Here is an 18,156-nt window from a genome sequence, read left to right on the forward strand (position 1 = left end):
TTCGCTTTTATACTTTGAAAAGTAAGATTGTTAACAGATAAGGAGACCAAAACTCTGCACAACATTCTAGATATGACCTCACAACGCACTTTTCAGCTATAGGAAGACATCATTGCTCCTCTATTCAAACTCTTGTGATGAAGGCCGTGCCATTTATTTTCTCCAACTGCTTGCTGTGCCTGCACACTGCCTTTACTGACTAACTTGTAAGGTGACCATGATGCCTTTGTATATTAATATTTCCAAATTATTCACTATTTAAATAATACCCTCAGCATTTAAGAAATGTTCAGTGCATCTGTTCCTTCTCCCAACGTGGATAACTTCACATTTTTCCACATTACATTCAATCGGCCATGGGCAAGAGCCCATTTCAAGAGGAACCTCGATTATCTGATCGACATGGTCGAGGAGTATTTTGTTTGGATAATCGAATGTCAGATAATGCAGTTTAGCCAAGCATCAAGACCTTGCGATCTTGTCTGGATAATCTGAAATTAAATGCTGGATAATCGAGGTTACTCTGTACTCACCTGCTAAACTTTGTATTGTCTGCAAGTTTAGAAATATTTCAGTTTATCCACACATGCAAATCATTGATAGTTGTTGTGAACAGCTGGAGCCCATGTATTGATCTTTGTAGTACCCCACTAGTTTGCTAATGTGAGAATGAACGATGGAAATATTCCTAAGGTTTTCTGCCTGTAAGCTAATCCTTAAATCATGTAAGTGCATTCATTACCTCATATCCCATGTCTTTAATTTTGCTAACCAGCCTGCTTTGATGAATCTGATCAAAAGCTCTCTGCAAATTAAAATAGAATATGACCATTGATCTCCCCTTTATCAACTTTAAGAAGGTCCCAAGAAACTTCTGGCAAGTTTGTCAAAATGATTTGCCATTTGTAAGTACAACCCTATTGTGTCCAATTGGATCATTATTATCTAAGTATCTATTTACCACATCCTTTATTGTAGACCATCACTTTCCTCTTGAAGCTGATGTCAGGCTAGGTCTGGAATTCCATATTTTTTCCCTTGTCATGAAATTACTCTGTTCTTAGGTAGTTTGGCAAAATTTACTACTTTCCAATTTCCAGGAGTTATTTGAGGATTTTGGAAGATAATCACCAATGCTTTGATGATCTCTCTTGCTGCCTCCTTCAACACTAATGTCCAGGCACTTGTCAACGATTAACATTTCCCCAGTGCAGCCTTTTTACTAACACTACTGTATCCAAATCCTTATTCTCCTGAGTCACTTGGATCACTACTTCTGGGAGATTCTTGGATCTTCCTCAGTGAAAAAAGACACAAAGTAATAATTAGCTTCTCTGTTTCTGTTGTTACCATTATGAATTCTTCTGACTCTACATTTAATGGCCTCACATTGATTTTAGCCAAACATGTCCTTTTTGCATACATGAAGCTTTTTTTGCAGTCTTCGTTTTGTTTGGATTGCATTCATATTCTATTCTCCCTGGTCAGTTTCTTGGGCCTCCTTTGCTGTGTTCTGAAAACCTCCCAATCCTCAGACTGATTTAAATTCCTGACCTTTTCATACAAGCCTTTCTTTTAATCTTCTACAATTCATAAAATGGCTTTCTGAGCCATGGTTGACTAATATTGTGTTTTCACACCTTGAAGGAATGGATAGTTGCTGTTGTTGTGGTTCTGTTCGCCGAGCTGGGAATTTGTCTTGCAAACATTTCGTCCCGTGTCTAGGTGACATCCTCAGTGCTTGGGAGCCTCCTGTGATGCGCTTCTGTTATGTTTCCTCTGGCATTTATAGTGGCCTGTCTCTGCCGCTTCTGGTTGTCAGTTTGAGCTGTCCACTGTAGTGCCGGTATATTGGGTCCAGGTCGATGTGTTTGTTGATAGTCTGTGGATGAGTACTTCACAGGAGGCTCCCAAGCACTGAGGATGTCACCTAGACAGGGGACGAAACGTTTGCAAGACAAATTCCCAGCTCGGCGAACAGAACCACAACAACGAGCACCCGAGCTACAAATCTTCTCCCAAACTTTGAATAGTTGCTGTACATAACTTAAGAGTTCTTTTAAAGACTGTCCATTGCCTATGTCCAGTTGTGTGCTTTATTGTATTTGTCCAATCCACCTCAGCCAATTTGTGCCTCAGAACTTCATAATTTTCCTTATTCAAGTTTAACATCCTTGCTTCAGATTAAACTGCCTCACTTTCAAGTGTAACGTAAAATTCTATCTTTTATAGCAATCACATATTTGATCGAAAGTAGCGGGTCCTCTTGTTAGCTTCTCAACATACTGCACTATAAAGCCATCCTCAACATATTCCACAAACCCATTCTCCTCAGCTTTAGTGCTCAGTTGGTTTACCCAGTCTATATGGACTTTGGTATCACCCATGATTACTGTGTTGCCCATGATACATGCATGTTTTTGCTAAGTTGAACTTAAATTGCTTCTGGTCAATGCATCTTTAATTTCCTACTATGACTTTTGGAGGCCGGGAGATAACATGCACAAATGTTTTCTGTCTCTTGTTGCTTCTTAGCTGCATGTATAGTATTTCTGTCCCTTTCTCACCACCACACTGATTTCATCTTTCTGGAACAGTGCCACCGCACATGCTTTCTGTTTGTGCTTGTTTGTCCTAAAGATTGCAACCATTGCAACTTCCATCCTCTCTCACTCTGCAGTTTTGTTTCTGTAATCACAGACCTATCATACCAGTTTAGAACTGTGTATGCTGATAATTTGGCTACCTCATTACAAATGCTCTGTGCATTCAGAGATTTTGGTGTTTTTAAAAACTTTTTTTGTACAATGACCCGCTAAGCTGTTGTTTCTTCTGTCTTCCACTTGGACTCTTTTTACTTATCTAGCTTTAATTTCCAACTTTTCTTCCTCACATTTTTATGTCTCCTATGTCATCTGTGCACCCCAGTTTAGACCTTCCCTTACAGTATGAGTGGATACCTCTTTGGATATTAGATGCAGTCTTGCTGACTGGTCCAGCTTATAGAGATCCCACATTTCCAACGATCAACAAATTGTTGGTTCACTTAACTTAAAATTAGTGTTTGTTTTGGAAATATTCTGGATACGGTAAGGAGTGATTTCATGTAGAGCATTAGTGTAGCAAATTTAGAAGAATCAATACCTTGGGGGCGCCTGGTTCCTTCAATTCAGTATCTGTGGGTTTTCTATGCATCCTTTTTGAACTTATTGTAGCCAAACTTATAAAACACTGACTGCCATGATTAGTGAAATACTTTGCCATGTTGTGCAATTGCTGGGATGGTAGGTGGAGAACTGGATGAAACTTGAGAAATTTGAAACTGATGACATGAAAAACATGTGGTGTATGACATTGCCTGTAGGTGGCAACGAAGCTTAAAATTCTTGTCTAAATACTTGACTATTACATTACCGAACTGATGGTTTCCAGAATGCACTTATGTACATGACGTTGGTAACATGTTGTTCCTTAAGTGCTTCGAAGAGTGGAGAGTGAGGGAGCAGTTAAGTTGTCATTACTTGGATAAACCAAAATTTTACTCATTACAGATGAAGGTTAAATTATTTTGTGGACCCCATTTTTGCTCTGTGGCTATGTTTTGCTATATATTTCCAATCAACTTAGTTGCACATGTTATGAGAATAATTCATAGCACCACTAAGTGATGGTCAAAACACTGGAATTCTAATTTCATTCCGAGATCATACTGGGTAAGTACAACTGTCGGTTAATTTGTGTAGCCTGAAAGACATGGGAAGAAAGTTTTTAGAGAGGGACCAGACTAATAACCATGGCAGCTTGTTTGTTTTTCACCATGTTTGTTATTGGTATGTTCACTTTGAGTGTTATGTAAAAGCATAGAAAATTGGGTAAGAAATAGTCCATTTGGCCCTTTACACCTGCTCTACTATTCAATATGATCATGGCTATTGAGTTACACCCCCTACCCATTTTACCCATTGTCTTTCAGTATGCTCACATTCTCCCTCACCTCCCTGCTACCCCCACGCCCATTGGTGCATTTGTATTGTACAGTTTTAAATAGTTATTTATACTTAAAATTTGAATGCAATTTAATATGATAAACTGCAATTCTCCATTCAACGTGTACTTGCTGATCAGTCATATAAGTCGGTAAACCAAGGTTTGGGTGGGTATATGAATAGGAAGGGTTTAGAGGGATATGTGCCAAGTGCTGGCAAATGGGACAAGACTAGGTCAGGATATCTGGTCGGGATTGTTGAGTTGGACCAAAGGGTCTGTTTCTGTGATGGATGTTTCTCTGACTCTATGGCTAATCCATAACTTACAACATTGTACTGTCATCCATATACAACTGTCAGAGGTAGGCTGCATTTAAGTGGTACATGTAGCATTGTGGTAGTACAAAATAGTATGCCATTGAACAATGGGATGCTGTTTTGGAGAAAAAAGTATCCCCCCTGCTTTCACTGCACTTGACCCCCCACCATTCTCACCCATGCTTTTACTACTCCTAAAACAAATCTTAGAAGAAGTTCTTAAATTGCCCATGTCTTTCGTAACATGGTGGAATGCAGAGGTCATGCATTTCACCAAAGGGAAATAAAAGTCAAGGCACCTTTTAAGTTCTGTGGTAACTTCTCTGGAAGAATGATTGGGTGTTGACTTTCCTTTAAAACTGCCTTTCCCCTCCCATCTGGGGCAAGTTTCATACAGTTGGACGACACTCGACCTATAAATTAGTTCCCACAGTTGAGTTTTACAAATTGCACTTTCATTACAAATACTGCATGGATGTAGCTCAAAAAAATGCAATTCTTCATTTTTACCACAGACTTCCATTGGGCCAGTCACAAATCTCAACCAACAGGTAGGAAAGCTTAAAACATCAACACGAGTAAATTGCACTCTTAATCTGATTGCAGTAATTCTTCAACTGCTTTGAGCAGAGACAATTTTTAAGTAGTCCTTTAGTCATTGCTTTTTTGGTGCTGATTTGCTTGTGCCAGCTTCAATGTAGCTCAGGTTTGGTTGGAGCTGAGCACTAGACCTATATCTTGACTTCTGCACATTCTTGCCAGGAGAAGCTAGCAGAAAGTTGGATTTGAAAAACTTCTTAAACATATTTAATTGACCTTTTTGACAAAGAGGCCTATTATGGTGTTCTTTTATTAATTTTTATTCAATGGTCAAACAACTGCACTGCGAGGCTGCCAGCATCGTCGAATTAGAAACTTATAATTAAGTTTGCACAATCGGGAGAAAAAGGGTTAAATTCAAGCATCTATACCTGGAGTCATGAAATGTTCTATTGACTGATTTCAAAAAGGCTGTTACACATGATCTGCGTGGATTCTCCTTCATTATGAAAGATGTCCACTACTGAGAAAGGGTTTCTTCAATATATTGCTGCTTGCATGGAGACCTCCGCTTGTACAAATCCAAAAGCAAATTGGAAAACTCACTTGCTGAGGGCTAGTAGTCTGGAGATCTGAATTTCAAATTCAACTGTGACAATTTAAGGATCCTTACTCATCTAGTCCATATGTGGTATCAGCTCCACACAACTCAGTTTGCTCTTAACTGCTGTCACAAGTGGTTCAGCTTGCCACCCAGTTGTATAATTGGGGATTGTCAAAAAACTCATAGTGCCCACATCACATGAATAAAACGCTCGAGACCTTGGTGGTGGGTGATGATGGAGCTGAAGTGATGATTTTGTAGATCTGTCAATAGCTAACTGCTCTGCTTCTAAATCAAAAGTGGCACTCTTTTTTTTTCTAAATGCACATCCTATCCCTGTGGTATTAGCCATCAGGTCAGCAGTTGTTTTCGCAGTCCTTCGGGAAGCGTGAAGTTGCTTTCTTGCTATTCCATTCAAATTAGAGTACCATTAATGTTCTTGAATTTAGCTCCTTCATTTTGTTTGAGCACATTAACCAGATCTTATCCACTGATAGTATAAAACTTAAATGTTACTTAAGAAAGCGAGAGAAAGCTTTTAATCTTCAACTCTCATTAGTTCTAGGATGCAAGAAATGGGCTTGGAAAAGGGATAACAGTTTGTACAGCATGAGGAGGGAGCTAATTGGTTGGTCCCTGGTGAATACAGCTCACCACAATAGCTTGATGCTAAGATAAGGATGTCAAAATTATCCTGAATGATCATGGCAACCTTGATCAAATTATCACTTGCTCTGTATTGCAAAAACTCATGAAAGGGCCTATGTCTACCACCTTCAGCCTTAAATGATGCCCAGCCTACCTTTTGATTACCCTTGAAGATGAAGGTGTGTCTCATATTTGAGCAACGCATAAAGCTTACCTCACGTTATTACTTCACCACAGTATATTTAAGTGTAGCTTTCTACACAGGATATTGTCATCAAACCAAAACCATGTTTAGCTTGCCAAAACTAAAATTAGTAAAATGATCTGTATTTAATGTCAGTGTGAAGGCAGATATATAGGTTCTGGATCCAGTTGGCTGCCAGATCTCATCAAACGCCGTGTTCCCTTGGCCATTGACCGTGAGAAGCATGTTGACTGGGCTGAAGCAGCTAGTGCTTGCAAGTCTTGGAGTAATATTTTCACCATTAGATGTGATTCTACTATTGGACAACATTTATATGATGATCCGAACTGCACAAAGAATTACACTGGAAATCAATTTAATGTAAGCAGTCAGCTATGCATTTGCATGTGCTAGAAACTATGTATTTTTATGGACTAGGCCAGATTACTCAAAACATTCTTATGTAGGCAGCCCCACACCATAACCTTTGCAATTTGTTTTGGTAAGTGTACAGTGAAAATTACCTTGAGTAAGATAGCTAGGTTGACTACTAGATTTTAAAACAGACAAAACTTTATTCACAAAACTACACAATGAAACACACACAACACAATAAAGAGCCCCTACAGAACTCAACCTATCCAACTAGACTTAGTTATGCTGTTCCAAATATACGCAACAGTCCCAATAAGCAAATTCCCTTTAAAAACCAGTGTAAATGGAACACATGCTTACAGGTTGAAGTTGAGAGGCAGAAAGAGCGTTTCCATACAGCCCTCTGTTGAACTTTCTAGTTCAAGCCCAAATTAAAACTGCTCAGCTCAGCTAGAGAGCTGACTGCTCCCCTTTCATTATAAGGTCACTTCTAAAGCATGACCACCTTCGGCTTGAAGTCTCATGTGTTTACATATAAACAAAAGGCTTCTCAAATTCTTTTCATCCCTGTACCAAACCATACTGATTGGAGCCTGGCCAGGTTTATTGTTCCTCTGAAAAAAAAATCAAGGACAGAGTCTCCTTGAGTCAAGGAACAGCTTTTGGAAGAAAAAGGGACTAGCTTTGTGACAGTGTATTAAAACACAGCATTCTGTTTTATGGTAATACTCTGACCAACCAGAGGTTCCTGGCTGGAGGATGAAGGTTGTCCATGCACTTTTCTTGCTGCATCTCTCTACCAATTAAGCCTCCAAGTCAGCTTCCTATTCTCAGATTGTATCCTATTTTTCAAGCCTGTGTCTTGCATGTTTACTCTTTCGGGAATGAAATCTGTGGCCCTTCCTTGATCCTGTTCTACATGTAGTTTCAAATCTACAGCAATGTGTTTGACTCTTATCTGGTACTAGCAAGCCACTCGGTTCAAGGGCCAATTAGGGGTGGGCAACAAATGCTGGCCCAACAGTGAGACAAATTCAAAGGACAAGAAAATCTTCAATTCTGACTCCTTTCAAAAATATTTAAGTGCTGTTATCAGTTAATCATTTCTTTATTTGTCTGCATTTGAAATTACACTTTTTATTTCACATTTTTTTATGGGGAAGTGTTGAGTGGTCATGACTTTGGCCATGCTGGAGGTAGTTTGAAATAAAACATTTAAGACAGGAAGTGTTTTTTTCAATACTCCTGTCAGAACCCAATTATTTGCTGCATCTCACTGGCATTTTGCATTAACCCTGCTTGTTCTTTGTGGTAGTTTATTCACCATCCTAAATTACTTAATAGAAATCTGTAATTAATTTTAATACCTGTTTTCTCCTTTCAGGATGAACTTGCTCGAGTGCTAGTGACATTGTTTGACTCGCGCCATCTTCTCTATCAGTTGCTTTGGAATATGTTCTCTAAAGAGGTTGAGCTAGCAGATTCCATGCAGACCCTCTTTAGGGGCAACAGCCTTGCCAGTAAAATAATGACTTTCTGTTTTAAGGTAAATCTATAGCAATTTTATGCTTTTAAAGGCCTTTGGTTTGTAGTATGTGACGAGTTGTGTGTATCATTAATTGGGTAAAGCATTGCATTCAAGGTACCTACAAGTATTTATGACTGTTTAATTTGATGAAACAATGCTTCTGGGGGAACAGAAATGTTATTATACTGGTTGGTTTAGAAGAGCTAGGGATTTAAAAATTAAGCTGTGAACAAAGTTTGCCAGTAATAGAAATCATGTTTGAATTGACTCCAGAATTTACCACCACATAAATCAATCATTAACCCCTAATAATGGTCCATTACTGAGACTATGGGCCTTTTTCGAGAGGGATTGCACGATACACAATTTAGCAGCAGCAACTAAATAAACCAGTTTTTGCGAAAATTTTGCATCCTCTGACTATGCGCAATACCTTCAACTGATTTTTGTAATACGTTTGAGGTGTCTCTCTTTTTAAGCTCCATAGGAGCTCAGGTTTATGTATGAGTCAGTGTGTACATGATCTGCAGTTATTTCATAGAGTGCAATGCAGCAGAAAGCTATTCAACCCTTTGCATTTGTGCTGACTGTGCAAGAACAATTCTGTTAGTACCACTGCCACAACTTGGTAGCCCTGCACCTTTTTCCTTTTCAGGTAGTTGTCCAATACACTTGCAGTGAGAACCATTTGAGGAATTAAATCACTTACAAGAATGGTTCCAGGAATGAGATGTCATTGAGGATAGGTTGAAAAGCTTTGGACTTTTCTCAGAGAAGAATGTTGAGGAGAGAGTTGATAAAGGTTTTCAAAATGAAGAGCTGACTGGGTAGAGGAGATGGGGAGAAGCAGTTCTCATGTAGAAGAAAATGAGAACGAGAGCTCTAGATTTAGAGCGATGTGCAAATGAGGCAAAGAATGAAGTGAGAAAATGGTATGGAATACACTACCTGTGAATGTGGTGGAGGCATGTTCAGTTCAACTGAAGAAGGGTCACTGGGCCTGAAATGTTAATTCTGTTTTCTGTCCACAGATGCTGCCAGACCCACTGAGATTTTCCAGCATTTGTGTTTTTACTTTCACTTTTTTAACTCTCTTGGCTTTTGAACTCTCTGCCCCTATTTATGAAGTCCAAGGTCCTTTACAGTGTACTAAATCTTGCAACCTGTCCTTCCACTTGTCTGCATGTGCATTACCTTGAGAGTTGGAAACCATGTTTTAGACTATCTCTTGATGTTCCTTCCACCAAAATGAATTGCTCTTTCTTTGCTGCATTAAATTTGACCATCACTTTCCTGCCCATTCCAGTAACGTATCTGTCCTTTTAAATTGTATGCTGTCCTGCTCACAGTTGACGATATCTACAAGTTGAGTAGCATCTGCATATTTTGGAATTATGTCCTGGACATCAGGGTCTAGATTATGAACATATATCAGGAAGAGGAACTACGCAGAGCAGAGAAAAATCACCTATACAGTGTATTCAAAAAGAACAGGTACCCAATGAACACAGTCTGCAGATTTCTCAGCAACAAGCAAACAAAACATGTCCAGAAACTCTAGCCACTCTCCCCTACATCAAAGACATTTTGGAAATGACTGCGAGACTACTCAGACCCCTTGGCATCATGGTAGCCCACAAACCCACCAACACACTAATACAGCAGCTTATGAACTTGAAAGACCCTATACAGACTACTAGCAATAGCAAAACTAATGTCATTTACAAAATATCATGCAAGGACTATAACAAACACTACATTGGACAAACAGGCAGAAAACTAGTCACCAGGATATATGAATATCAGCTAGCCACGAAACCTGACCCCCTCTCTGTGGTATCCATACATACGAGAGAAGGAAGGACACCACTTTGACTGGGACAACACATCCATCCTCGGACTAGCTAAACAGAGAGACATATGAAAGTCCCTAGAAGCATGGCATTCCAACCGGAACTCTATCAACAAACACGTCGAGTTAGACTCCATCTACTACCCTCTGAGAAAAAGAATAGGAAATGACATCACCAACCCAAACACATAAATAGAAAGCAGGAATTATCAACAGTGCTTCACCCGGAGGCCCACTGAAGATGTTACCTAGTAGGGTGACAAAGCATCTGGAAATGAATCTTCCAGCTCAGCGAGCAAACCTATATTCAAAACATACCTTACACCAACAAAGTTCCTGAAGAAAAGTCCTGAAATGCTACCTCAGCTTTCTCTCCACAGATGCTGCTGGACCTAAGTTTCTTGACCGATTTGTTTTTATTTCAACTTTCCAGCATCTGTGGTTTGGTTCTTTTTTTTCTTTAGTTTCCCATCATTTGGCCAATCTTGTACTCCTGTTGGTCCCGTTTCTTTTACTCCATTTATCCAGAAACATGTTCCCCCTACTTTTTCCTGATTTAATGCAAGCTATCTAACGTTTCCTCATCCATTAACGTGAATTAGATGGAAAGAATGAAATGGCAGTGAGGAGCAGGAATCCTGCACGTTAGCTTGTTATAAGGTTAACAGTATTGCTGAGTCTTTTAACATTGGTTTGATTTCCTTGCGCTTGTCTGCAAATGTGTGGATGGGGTCCTTGTTATTCTTAGGAGATATGTTTCAGAAAAAATCCAACCAATAGCGAAAGAAAAAAAAACAGTTTATTTCTGTCAGAATTAATGAATGAATTGTTGGCCGCATGCCAAAATAACATGAATGTAACACAACTGAATGATTACTGAAAATTGTTCCCTTTAAAAAATAGAGATGATACATCGAATTTCGGAGCAATGAATAGCGCATATGAATACATTATTTTTACATGGTTTTATTAAAGTGTTGAAATTTGTTTGTGTTGAAACTAATTTTAAAACAGACTACTCGAAGTCAGGTATAATTGGGATGTTCCAGTGGATAATTAAAACATTGAGAACAAGCATTCTGCCTTTGAAGTACATAAACTTTAACAGTTAAAGATTTCGGTTAAATAAGCCTCCTGTTGCCCTAAAATATAGGAGACAGCAATAGAATGAACAGGGATTTCAAACTTAAATTGATGAATTGATTGGTAATTTTAAGTTGGAAGATAAATATTGCAAAGGATTTGTCATTAGAAGTCTAGTGACAGTCTTGACGTAGTTCCTTAATAGACTTGTTGTGAATTGAAAGCTCACTAGCATGTCTGTTTTGAAGGACAGACATGACTGTAAAATGCGTATGATGTGCTGCTGTTTGCAGCATAGGAGCCACAGTTTTTGAAGTGCTTCAAGTTTATTGACACATCTCAAGTTGGACCTTGGGAAGGTTTACATCTAGGATACACTTGTTATTTCTACTTTGTCAGCTAACCATTTATTCTCTTGCTGCTTTTAGGTCTATGGTGCTACATATCTGCAGAAGCTGCTTGAGCCATTGTTAAAAACTGTACTTAAGGACCCTGAGAAACAGCACCTTAGCTTTGAGGTTGATCCCACCAGGTGAGAACTGTCTTTCTTTGTCAGTGATATGGTCTGAGAGGATGTTCAAATTAAAATATTGTTTGTTGTAGCACAGAAAAAAAACTTATCTAGATATTTTAATGGTATATTATTAGAAAGAGATATTGCAAAAGCAAGGAAATTTAATCTTGTGATTGAGTATAAGATAAAAAGCTTTAACAGGACATATTTTTACAGCAGTAGTCAAATTTTGCACTACCAAGCAACTAATTGTAAACTGTCAAAGCAGGAATTCCACATCTCCATGAGTTGAAAGTATTGACCTACTGTGTGACTCTTATCCATCACCAACCATTCTTCCAGAAAAGTGGTACCATTCCTATAATAGATTTTGTGACTTGTTGATGCAGTTGGTCTTGATCTAGAAAAAAATACCACGGTGTTCCTTGAGCTTGCTTGACCATGAGCCTAGGCGTTAAATCTTGTTAAAATGCTGAAAGCTTGTTTCGAGTTGAATAAAGACATTGAGTCCTACAGCATGGAAATGAAATCTTCAGTCAAACCTGTTCATTCCCACCAAGTTTTCCAAACTAAACAGTTGCCATGTGTCTGCTTTTGAACCATGTCTCTCTAAACCTTTGCTATTCGTGTACCTGTGCACGTCTTTTAAATGTTATAACTGTACCTGCAACTATCATTTCCCCTTTCAATCTTTTCCACAAGTGGACCACCCTGTGTAAACAAGTTGCTCTTCAGGTCACTTTTAAATCTTTCTCCGCTCACCTTAAAAATATACTCTGTAGTTTTGATCACCTCTACTCTCGGGAAAAGACCTTTCAATGTTTACGTCATCTATGCCCCTCATGATTTTATAAACCTCTCTAAGGTCACTCTCTGCCTCCTATGCTTCAGTGAAAAAAGTCCTAGTCCCTCCTCTCAAATCCTGCAGTCCTAGTAAAATACTTATAAATCTTGTCTGCACCCTTTCCAATTGAATAATACCTTTCTTATAGGAAGGCAGCCAGAATTGTAGACAGTCCTCCAAAATTTGCCTCACCAACATCCTGTACAACAGCAACACAACATCCCAACTCCTAAACTCCATGGTCTGAGCAATGAAGACAAATGTGCTAAACACTGCCTTTACCACCCTGTTGACCTGTGGCACAACTTTCAAAGAATTAAGTACCTAACCCGAAGCTCTCTCCGTTCAACAACGCTCCATAGAATCTTACTGTTAATTGTCTAAGTCCTGCCCTTGTTTGTCTGACCAAAGTGAAATACCTCACTCTTGCCCAAATTAAACTCTATCTGCCACTACTCAGTCCATTGGCTCAATTGATCAAGATCCCTTTGTAATCTTAGACAATCCTCTTCACTGTCCACTATGCCACTAATTTTAGTACCATACACTAACTTAGTAACCTTGTTTGCTAAATTCTCATCCGAATTGTTTACACAAATGACAAGCAACTGTGGACTTAGCACCGCATCCATGTGGAACACCACTCATCACAGGTTTCCAATTGGAAAAACAGCACTCTTCTACATTCAAGCCGATCAGCAAGCTATTGTTGAATCCCACATAGTCTAACTTTACGCACCAGTCTACCATGTGTACCCTTGTCAACGACTAAAGTACGTGTAAAGACAATGTTTGCCATTGCCTTTTTAGTGAGGAAAATTTGAAGGGTCATTTACCCAGTTATTGGTGTACTGGTCATAATCTTCCAGGAATCCTTAGTTTAGAAAAATAATACTTTTATTTAAAAAGACAAGAGGCCAAATAAAACAAGTAACTATCAACCAGTTAGCTTGACTCCTGTTATGGGGGAAAATGTTAAGAATCTGTTATGAAGACTATAACCGAGCTTTTAGAAATGCATAATAGGATCAATCTGAGTCAGCAACACTTTCCCCATGACCTGTCCTACCGGCCTATCTTCTTTTCCACCTATCCACTCCACCCTCCTCTCTTACCTATCACCTTCATCCCCACCCCCACTCACCTATTGTACTCTATGCTACTTTCTCCCCACCCCCATCCTTCTCTCATTTATCTCCCCACCCTTCAGGAACTCTGCCTCTATTTCTGATGAAGGGCTTTTACCCGAAATGTTGATTTTCCTGCTCCTCGGATGCTGCCTGAACTGCTGCGCTTTTCCGGCACCACTAATCCAGAATCTGGTTTCCAGCATCTGCAGTCATTGTTTTTACATTCATGAAGGGAAGATCATGCTTGACAAATTTACTAGAATTCTTTGAGGAGATAACAAGTAGGGTAGATATAGGGGAAGCAGTAGATGTAATATATTTGGATTTTCAGAAGGCTAACTAATAGAAGACAGTGAGTTGGGATAAGGGATGACACCCTGTGACTAGTATAGTGCCATCAGGATCAGTGCTGGGACCACAGTTACTTACAATATATGTTAATGACTTGGATAACAGTAGTCAATATGCAGTAATTCCACCATATCTGTGAGGGTTCTGTTCCTGAAAACCCTCCGCGAATGATGAAATTTTCAAGTGAATTAAAAATAGGTTAAATGGTTGAAAATTTCATGGATACATGATTTTTGACAGCGAATGTTGATTTTTGTTGCTACTTATTTTTGGCACATTCGTGATTTCATGGATGCATAGGATTTATTGTACTTCCACTAAGTTTGTGGATGACACACAAATAGGTAATAAGTCAAGTGGAGAGGATAGCACAGTCTGCAGTGTTAAGTGGGCAAAAATGTTGCAGGTGAAATATAATGTGGAATAATGTGAGGTTATGCATTTTGGCAGGAAGAATAGAGGAGCTCAATATTACTTAAAAGGAGAAAGAATGCAGCAAGATATGGAACAGAAGGATTTGGGAGTCCTTGTCCGTGAATTAGCAAATACTATGATTCAAGTTGAGTGAACAATTGGAAAGATAAATGAAATGTTGGCCTTTGTTTCTCAGTGAACGAGATATAAAAGTAGGCAGGTTTTTGCCAAAACTATCCAAGGGACTAGTTAGACCACAGTTCAATACTGTGAATGGTTTTGGGTCCCTTATCTAGAGCAAGATATTGGAGGCAGTCCAGAGAAGGTTGACTTGGCTGAGACCAAATATGAAGAGGTGGGAATTACTAGTTCATGACCAGGCACCAGAACCCTGTGTAAACTTAACTTTTTCTCTCCCCTCTAATTGTATGTGTAAGCAGGCTACATTTTGCAGCCTGCAATTGTCAAAACTTGGAAATAATTCATCATGGGCTTGAGATTAAATCTTTGCTGTTCCTATTTCATACAGCTTAGTACAACACATTCTTGTTCATGATACCAAGTACTTGATTTTTCCAAAAGTAGTTTATGGCTACTCAGCTGTAGAATGATGATGGGTAGGGCAACTGGAGGGTTGAATTGTGAGGGGTGGGGAAGAGAGTTAGGGCAGAAAAGTTGATTTAATAAATTGTCGTCCTTTGGCTTAGTGGATGCAGAGTTGAAGCCAATTAGTGTGTCTGGGAATGCAGGGTCAGAGAATGTGGTGAACAATTGGATCATGGTGGAGGAAAGAACTGAACAAATACCTCTTAGAGACACCAAGAAACTGACTTGGGTTATTATGGTACAAGAGTAGATGTGTATATCATATGAGACTCAGGCATATGTACCATCTTTGAGCTGTTAATAGACTCTGGATTTGAGATCCCAGTGGAGAGAATTCAATCATTTTTAATCTGTTATGAGGTATTCCTACCTGTACTGGTGCCAATTTCAACAGTAACCTGTTGACAATTTTTGCCTTGATTTTGCTTGACCCATACCTTTTGCATTTTATCGTCTGTTTTTGATCTGGAGATAAGAATTTATGGTATTGACTAATCCAGAACACTTGATGTAAGTTCGTGTCGCTGTCACCTGTTAGGTATAACGCGCACACAATGGGTAACTGAAGCCACATGTAGAGAGTGACTGATAAAGCAGTAATAAAGCAGTGACCTGATTTCAATGCATAATAGATGAATGTGCAAAAATAAGTTTTAACATTGTTCTGTGTTTTGTGTGGGCTTTTCATTGCATTTAAATACAGATGATAAAATCAGTACTGTTCCACAGGTTGGAACCAAATGAAAACCTCGATGAAAATCAACGAAATCTACTGCAAATGACAGAGAGATTTTTCCATGCAATTATTAATTCCTCATCCGAGTTCCCTCCACAGTTGCGAAGCGTCTGCCATTGCTTGTATCAGGTATGCTAGCATTGGGTAATGGGAATTGTGAGGGGAGCTTGCAGATTCAATACTGGCAACTGTAACCAGTGTTGGAAAGCTAGATAGAGGTCCTGGTGTGACAGATAATGTCAAACGTATTTATTTCCTCAACTATCTTGTCAGTTTGGAACACATCCTGTTCTAGTGGGCTTGTGAATGCAATAGGAAGCAATATGGAGGTAACTGGTGATTTCTACTAGTCCAGCAAAAATCTGATGTGACCTAACTGTCTCATCTTTTGTAAATGTGATCCGTTTCTTCACTGTTTATTCTGTATGCTTCTTTGGGAGAATTGAGCTGCAATATTTGGATTCTTTCAGGTGAATGCTTAAAAAGAAAGCTGCTTCCTGCATAGAAATGCATCGTACCCATGAATTTTAATTAAATAATTCTAATGTCTCATATGTTTAGCTTAATTTGGGGGAACATACTTTACATAATTTAAACATGCTGGGGATATTTTCTGGTGGTCATTGAGGAATTTTCAGATGGAAAAAAAAGGCATTTGTTTTACTATATGTTAACGCAAAGATATTTGAGGTTAACGATGGACTGAATTTTTAAACATCTATATTCCATATATTCACTTAAAAGGGATCTGATGTGGTTTCTGGACTGTTGTAATTTCTGATGTGTGATATAAATTGTAGGATTTATATGTATAATACTTCAAATATATTTCTAATCAGCCTGCCCAGAAATAGTATTGCATAACTCTGGAGCAGGTGGGACTTGAACCCATACCTCCTGGTCCAGAGGTAGGGACATTACCGTTTAAGACTTGAGTGTTTGGGTCTGCTTCAGTTCGTAACCAGGAATTTGGGGTACCAAAGGGTTGTAGGTTCTGTGTGTCTGAGGTTAATAGTTTACTTGTAAATATTTTTGTAACTGTGACAGTTTATTGTATAAACAATTTTTGAAGTCTGGCTGTAGAATGAATGGGTTTCTGCACTATTGGACTATTATTTATTTTTGATGGTTCAAAGCTCAGCATGGTAAATAATGGGCCTCAAATTGTTAGGGGGTTCTGAAATTTTTTTCTAAGCTTAAGGGAAACACGCATAAGTGGGAGACTTGTAGTTTCACTTTTAACTTTGGGTAGTGTTTTTGTCCTGTGAAGATCTTGGAACAGGATAATTAAGACCAGCGCTTCTGAAAAGAGAAGCATACAGCATGTTAAATTCTTGGACGGACAGGTTAATGCTAGTTCCAGACTTGATAAAGACCCAGAAGTTGTTTCAGCAAAGTGCTGTGAAGCTCAAGTGTATGATAGCTCCAAAGAAGTGATTGTAGTTCTAGTTACTAACTGAAGTCCTAAATGGCTTAAAAATATTGAGGTTATAAATACAGAAATGTTGATATGGATATTATACAGTTTGTTTTGGATACTGTACAGGAGTGGGGTTTTGAGAACTGTACCTAAGATGTTTTGGACACTATACAAACATTTAGATTACATTCAATTTTATAAAGGAATATTTTGGGTATAATGGGATTATGCTTTTGCTTGATGTTTAAAATCTTTGAATTTGTATTATAAATAGACAGTTTGAATTATTCTGTTTTTGTCTTCAATCCTTTTGTAAGAAATTTCTGATTTATTGAAAAAGCTGCATCACGTGCTATTGGTTCAGTGAGATTTGTTAAAACCAAAATAAAAGTTCTGATCTGTCAAGCTGAGTAGGATCATAACACAGTATGTTTACATAGTGCATGGACAGAAAATAACTTGTCCCGAAATTGAATGTCTTAATGTAAAACCTAACAGTAAGTTGCTTGCCTGATAAGCTGTTCATTTGTCTTCCGAAATTTAATTAAAAAACTGTTAATGTATTTTGCTGTGTGGTATCTTCTCTAAAATAAAGATAGATCCCTGATTTTAAGAAGCTGGATATGCTATTCATTAAGTTAAGTCCTAACTGGTTGTGCTTGTCCATCTTTGGTGAATCGGTGTGGTTTGTATTCCAAAAGGTAGGGTTGAACCAGTATTTACGTTTTGATAGTTCAGGACATTGTTTAGGCCAATTTTGGAATATTGCATGCAATTCTGGTTTCGTCTCTATCAGAAAAATGTTGTGAAACTTGGAAGGATTTAGAAAAGATTTGCAAGGATGTTGCTATGGTTGGAGGAATTAAGCTATAGAGGTTGAATAGGCTGGAACTGTTTTCCCGGAGCACTGGAGACTGGGGGGGTGACCTTATAGAGGTTAATAAAATCATGAGGGGCATGGATAGGATAAATGGACAAAGTCGCTCTTCCCTGGGATGGAGGAGTCCAGAACTAGAGGGCATA

The 18,156-nt window shown here is 38.6% G+C and overlaps 1 protein-coding gene across 1 annotated transcript in view; it reads left to right on the forward strand.

Annotated features, from left to right (window-relative positions):
* nf1a (neurofibromin 1a) overlaps positions 1 to 18,156 on the forward strand; it is a 324,748-nt gene that overhangs the window by 124,679 nt on the left and 181,913 nt on the right. The window contains exons 27-30 of the mRNA XM_072589187.1: positions 4,820 to 4,855; positions 8,040 to 8,201; positions 11,547 to 11,650; positions 15,707 to 15,842. Of these exons, the coding sequence (XP_072445288.1) occupies positions 4,820 to 4,855; positions 8,040 to 8,201; positions 11,547 to 11,650; positions 15,707 to 15,842 (438 nt within the window). The remainder of the gene's footprint in view (positions 1 to 4,819; positions 4,856 to 8,039; positions 8,202 to 11,546; positions 11,651 to 15,706; positions 15,843 to 18,156) is intronic.

This window comes from Chiloscyllium punctatum, chromosome 19, assembly GCF_047496795.1.
Source record: "Chiloscyllium punctatum isolate Juve2018m chromosome 19, sChiPun1.3, whole genome shotgun sequence".
Classification (NCBI taxonomy): Eukaryota; Metazoa; Chordata; class Chondrichthyes; order Orectolobiformes; family Hemiscylliidae; genus Chiloscyllium; species Chiloscyllium punctatum.